Source organism: Thamnophis sirtalis, unplaced genomic scaffold, assembly GCF_051295495.1.
Source record: "Thamnophis sirtalis isolate CommonGarterSnake01/CBP01778 unplaced genomic scaffold, rThaSir2_p1.2 scaffold_7, whole genome shotgun sequence".
Lineage (NCBI taxonomy): Eukaryota > Metazoa > Chordata > Lepidosauria > Squamata > Natricidae > Thamnophis > Thamnophis sirtalis.
Genome location: NW_028261387.1, coordinates 46,189,376 through 46,194,555, shown reverse-complemented (window position 1 = coordinate 46,194,555; position 5,180 = coordinate 46,189,376). Strand labels below are relative to the sequence as shown.

The 5,180-nt window shown below is 43.1% G+C and overlaps 1 protein-coding gene across 1 annotated transcript; it reads left to right on the top strand.

Annotated features, from left to right (window-relative positions):
* Positions 1–562: 562 nt before the first annotated feature.
* On the top strand, positions 563–5,180 carry PIM1 (Pim-1 proto-oncogene, serine/threonine kinase). Its single transcript, XM_014060171.2, has 6 exons — positions 563–792; positions 1,026–1,132; positions 1,315–1,365; positions 1,519–1,885; positions 3,297–3,473; positions 3,862–5,180. Exons 1-6 carry the CDS (start codon positions 711–713, stop codon positions 4,017–4,019), a joined length of 942 nt encoding a protein of 313 aa, XP_013915646.1. The 5' UTR covers positions 563–710; the 3' UTR covers positions 4,020–5,180.

Genomic DNA, 5,180 nt, shown 5'->3' with positions numbered 1-5,180 from the left:
TACCTGCAGCCGTTTCAGGGAGCTCCCCGCCATACGTATCTACGTGTGGCGGGGAGCTCCCTGCCCAAAAACGACTGCACGGTAGGCAGCAGAGATGAAGAGATATGCACCCACTGAATGTTACCCCTCATGTTCCCGACAATGACACACTGGCGAGAAAAAGACGGACAACCATGAATGCATTTTTTTAAAAAGCAATCCTCCAAGGACTCCCTCTCCTCGCTGCCTTCTCCCCTTTCCCGCCAAGGATCTCAGCCCTTTCCAACTCCCTCCTCCCGGTCTCCAGCTTCTCATTCTTACCCTCCCCCCCTCTTTCCCCCCCTTCTTTGGCGCCGTTTTCTTCCCGCCACGTCGAGCCTCCTCAGCAGTCCATTCTGACGAAGAGGCCCGGCGCAGGATGCCAGCTGCAGCAGGGATTGGCCGAGGCAGCGCCAGTGGGCGGAGTTTTCCCGGACTAGAGACCTGCCCGCCGGCTCTCCCCGGCTCCACCCCAGCTCTGCTCCCTCCCACTTTTACTACAGGCGGCTGAAGCCGGGCCGCCGCGCCACACGGGAGGGAGCAGGCTGGCCCGGCACGACCCCGCCCGCAGCTCCCGCCCGTGCCTAGGAGACGGCAGTTGTGCCGCTGCCGCCATCGCCTCCTCCTCCTCCTCCGAGACATTGCCGCTGCTGCCAGCCCCGGCCTGCCTGGAACACGCGGACGGGGCGGGGATGTTGCTCTCGAAGATCAACTCACTGGCCCACCTATGCTCGACGCCCGGCGGGGATCTGCACCCCGTCAAGCCGCTGCCAGGTCAGCTGAAAGAGGACGGGAAGAGGGGAGGCGGGAGGCTGGAAGCACCAGTCGGGAATGGTCGATGGATGGATGGATGACCTGGAAATACCTCGGTTTAAGAAACTGGATTGGGGTGGGCTGGTTTTTTTTTGGGGGGGGGGTTGCTTTGCTTTGCTTTGTTTTGAAAGGTGGGGGGAGGCAAGGGCATGTCTGACAGGGTTTAAATGATCTTTCCTTCCTGCTAATTGTAGGAAAGGAAAAGGAATCCCTGGAGAAGCTGTACCAAGTGGGCCCGCTGCTCGGCAGTGGAGGCTTTGGTTCGGTCTACTCAGGCACCAGGCTGGCAGATGGAGCTCCGGTGAGTGATGGGTTTCTAGTGGAGTGTGCCCTCTCGCAGCCTCCACGTTCCCTATTGTTTTTGCCCTTCCCGCCTCCTCAGTAAACTCCTATATTCTCCATTCTTTACCACTGGCTGCTATCTATATTAATTTTTTATTCTCTATCTGTCCCCCTTCCCCCCCCTTTTTTTTAAATTTGAAGGTGGCCATCAAGCATGTGTCCCGGGACCGGGTTTCTGAATGGGGAGAACTGGTAAGTTGTGGGGAAGGGAGGAATGCTTGGAGTTTCTTACTGCAGAAAGATCTTCACAGTCAGTATTGGATGTTGAGGTTCGACTTGTTCTCCTTCTCACAAATCATTTTTTTTCCTCAACCCCCCCTCCACCTTTTTCCATTCTTTATGCAGCCTGGTGGAACGAGGGTACCCATGGAGATTTTGCTCCTGAAAAAGGTTGGCTCTGGATTTCGAGGGGTAATCCGGCTGCTGGATTGGTTTGAAAGACCAGACAGTTTCATTTTGGTTTTGGAAAGGCCAGATCCTGTTCAAGATCTATTTGACTTCATCACAGAACGAGGTGCTCTTCCTGAGGATTTGGCTCGCAGCTTTTTCCGTCAGGTGTTGGAAGCAGTACGACATTGCCACAGTTGTGGTGTCCTGCACCGGGATATCAAAGATGAGAATATCTTGATTGACTTGAGCAATGGAGAGCTCAAACTTATAGACTTTGGATCTGGAGCACTGCTCAAGGACACAGTATACACGGACTTTGATGGTGAGTGTTCTTAGTTTTCATTCAAAACTGAGCCAGGAAGTTTCATTTCTGAAACATAGTGTTCCCTAGGCTGTGCTTTAGGTAACTTCACAACAATAGAACAAGTTCTTCCTATGATTTTAACGATTTGTCTTTTTTCTGAAGTATATTTTATTCTCATAAATCATTCCCTACATAAAATTGCTCTTGCCCAGAGAACTAATGTCTATTTGTGGCTACCTTACTGCTGATGAGATTGTTTTTCTATTAAATCCAATGGGCTCACAACCTTACTTAAAAATGTGGAAATGAAATGCCTTGGGAAAAATCTATTGTAGATTGTTTCCAAGTTATGATTACTAATTCACCTGCTTGATATAATGGATGTATGCTAAGCTGCATGTAAAATATTCCTGCAATAGTCTTTATGTTTTAATGGTAGTCTAACTACAAGTCCAAATAAAAATATGGATGTCATGCAATTATTCTATGTAGTAAGACTGAAGGGACATTTTTGTATTTCGTCCTTTCCGGTGATGTCTGAATATGAAGCCTAGAGGAAAAGGTTACTGTTAAAAGCTGTATTTGCAGACTCACTAAATTAATCATTTCAATAGGGAAGCTGCATTTTGTAGGGCATGAATGTTGTGAAATTTGATCTAGGAGTGATCACTTTAAAATAACCTCATTGGGGCTAGAAATGCAAATAAATGTCTTTTGAAAGCAAGTTTGTAGTGATAGGGATTTAAGAATTAATATTAGAATAGAAATTTGATCTGCTTGTGCATTCAAACTGTTCCCACAAAACAAAACAAACTGCTTGCGTTGCTAACAGACTCGTGGAAGACTTAACAGCCGTTTACTTCAAAAATCACTGCTGGCTTGCAGCTTGTTTGTTTTTTGGTCTGGGTTCCCAAATGGCACGCGCTGCCTTGAATTTTTTGTTTTGTTTTTAATTTAACGGTTAATACCCAGGATGGGTTTACTGCCTTCTTTCAGCACTTTCCCAAGCTTTTAGTGCCCCCTTGTGGATTATGAGGTATCTTTTTACAACTCAAAGTTTGTAAACAACAGTCACGTGGATGGAAACCAGGCAAGCAGCTCTGACCTCAGTATCCTTGCTTCCTGCCAAGAGAGGGAGGAGGAGGGAGAGATCAAGCACTACAACAAAGACATCTAGGCAAAAGGTTCCCGGCATTGCTGTGATCTCTTTTAAGATATAGGTATAAATGGTATAAAAGTTCCTTTTAAAGATAAAATACATACTAATCTTTTCATGGTTAAAAATTAGATCTTTTTTTAATTCCTTGATTAGTGTCCATAGAGACTGTCTAAATTTATACCTATATATCATAACTATAAGATTTAAGAGTACTTGTCTGAATTCTGTAGTTTTTAAAAATTTTCCTGATGATCTATCCTCTGTTTTCAGGCACTCGAGTTTATAGTCCTCCAGAATGGATCAGATATCACAGATATCATGGCAGATCTGCTGCTGTCTGGTCACTCGGGGTATTACTCTATGATATGGTGTGTGGGGATATTCCTTTTGAACATGATGAAGAGATTATAAAAGGCCAGGTCTATTTTCGTCAAAGGATTTCTTCAGGTAAGTGTTAATTTGGAGTGAGTGAAATTCTGTCTGGAATGTTGATCACAAATAACTTGTTTAGTATATTGGATAAGCAGTAATCAGTAATATGCAAGTGCCACTGTCACATAAAGCAACATTTTAGGATTTTTGATGACTGCTTTTAGCCAAGGATTAGAAGCTAGCATTCCTGAAAACTCAATCTAAGACATTTTGATTTTACATAACCTTGGCAAAGTAATAAAGCATGGATGAATGGATGTTTCGGCTTCAAGAATTTCGGCTGTGTAAAGCAATCTCATTTTATTAAATAACCTATGGAGATTTTGCAGCAGCATTTATAATGTTCTATTTTGTGATGTTCTTCATCAGTGGACCTTTGCTAATTTTGTACTTTCTTTTGTAGAATGTCAGCATCTGATTAAGTGGTGTTTGGCTCTAAGGCCTTCTGACAGGCCATCCTTTGAAGATCTTCTGAATCATTCTTGGATGCAAGATGTTCTCCTGCCTCAGGAAACAGCTGAGATCCATTTGCATAGTCTAATTCAAGAATCCAGCAAATAGTGTGTCTCATCCTTCTGAGGAGCAAAACAAAATTTTGCCATATTTGATCTGGTGGAGTGAAGACTTTTATAGAAATTTGACTCATCTTTTTCCAGACACAGGCTTCCTGATGACTTTTCTAAGTCTGAAGAAACCCATTTCTTTTGGGAGAATGGACTTGCTGTTCGGGAGCCTGACTTACACATCTTCTCACCACTAGATGAATTGGACAAGCCGAATCCTAGAATATGAAATGAGTGGTGCAAAGAACTAGAGATGTTTGGTACAAGAGAAGGGAGGGAGTTGTGATTTGGACCGGCTACCTGCCTTCACTGTGTTACTACTACCATGTTCTGAGTGCCTTCAATTGCAAACTGAGCTGTGCTGGGGAAAAATACTTGAACATTCCTTCACTGCTGCTTTCTCACAGATTTACCTGTCTTAAAATTTATTCCAGTTTCAAAAAAACTACTTCAGAATGAAGGAGATAATATTAGCAACCCTAATTGCTGTCCAGTATGAACTCTGTGTTTGCTTTTGCTGCCTTTTGAACATGAAGGCATCCTCTAGTGCACAAACAATGCAACTGTAAACTGTAAATTTGTACAGAATACAAGAACAAAAATTGGTGTACAGAAGATTGTAGTTATAATATTTTTACTCCAGTGTTTTTAATTTATTTCTAGGGTTTTAAAAATTAAATATCCTAACTGGTAGGATTTTATTTATTTTATTTATGAATCATGCGAATTTGTGGCATACACCTCACTGCTATAGCTGTTGACCTGTTCTGCTATGTTGTTCCTACTTCTGTTTCATATTCTAATCCCTCTTTGGTGATCTTCTGCCTTTTTGTTTGATATCTTGCCTCTGTATGGAACAGCTGACTGCCCTTCCCCATCACCTGTAAATATTTCCAACTGTTGCTGTTCACCCTCTCCAAATGTTTGAGACTTTTTAACTGGTGTTGATGGGGAGGATATGTATAGATGGCATATGTATATAGTGCTGTACTTTGAAAGGGAGCAAGATGTCCTGGACTTCAATACTGTCAAAACTTGTTTAAGTAATTTGGTGTGTAGTCTGCTGGTTTTTTTAAATAGTAATACTGTACAGGGAATTCAGAAATGCTATTTTTTTTATACATGCTGTTTTAAATAAAAATGGAATCACTTGATTTAA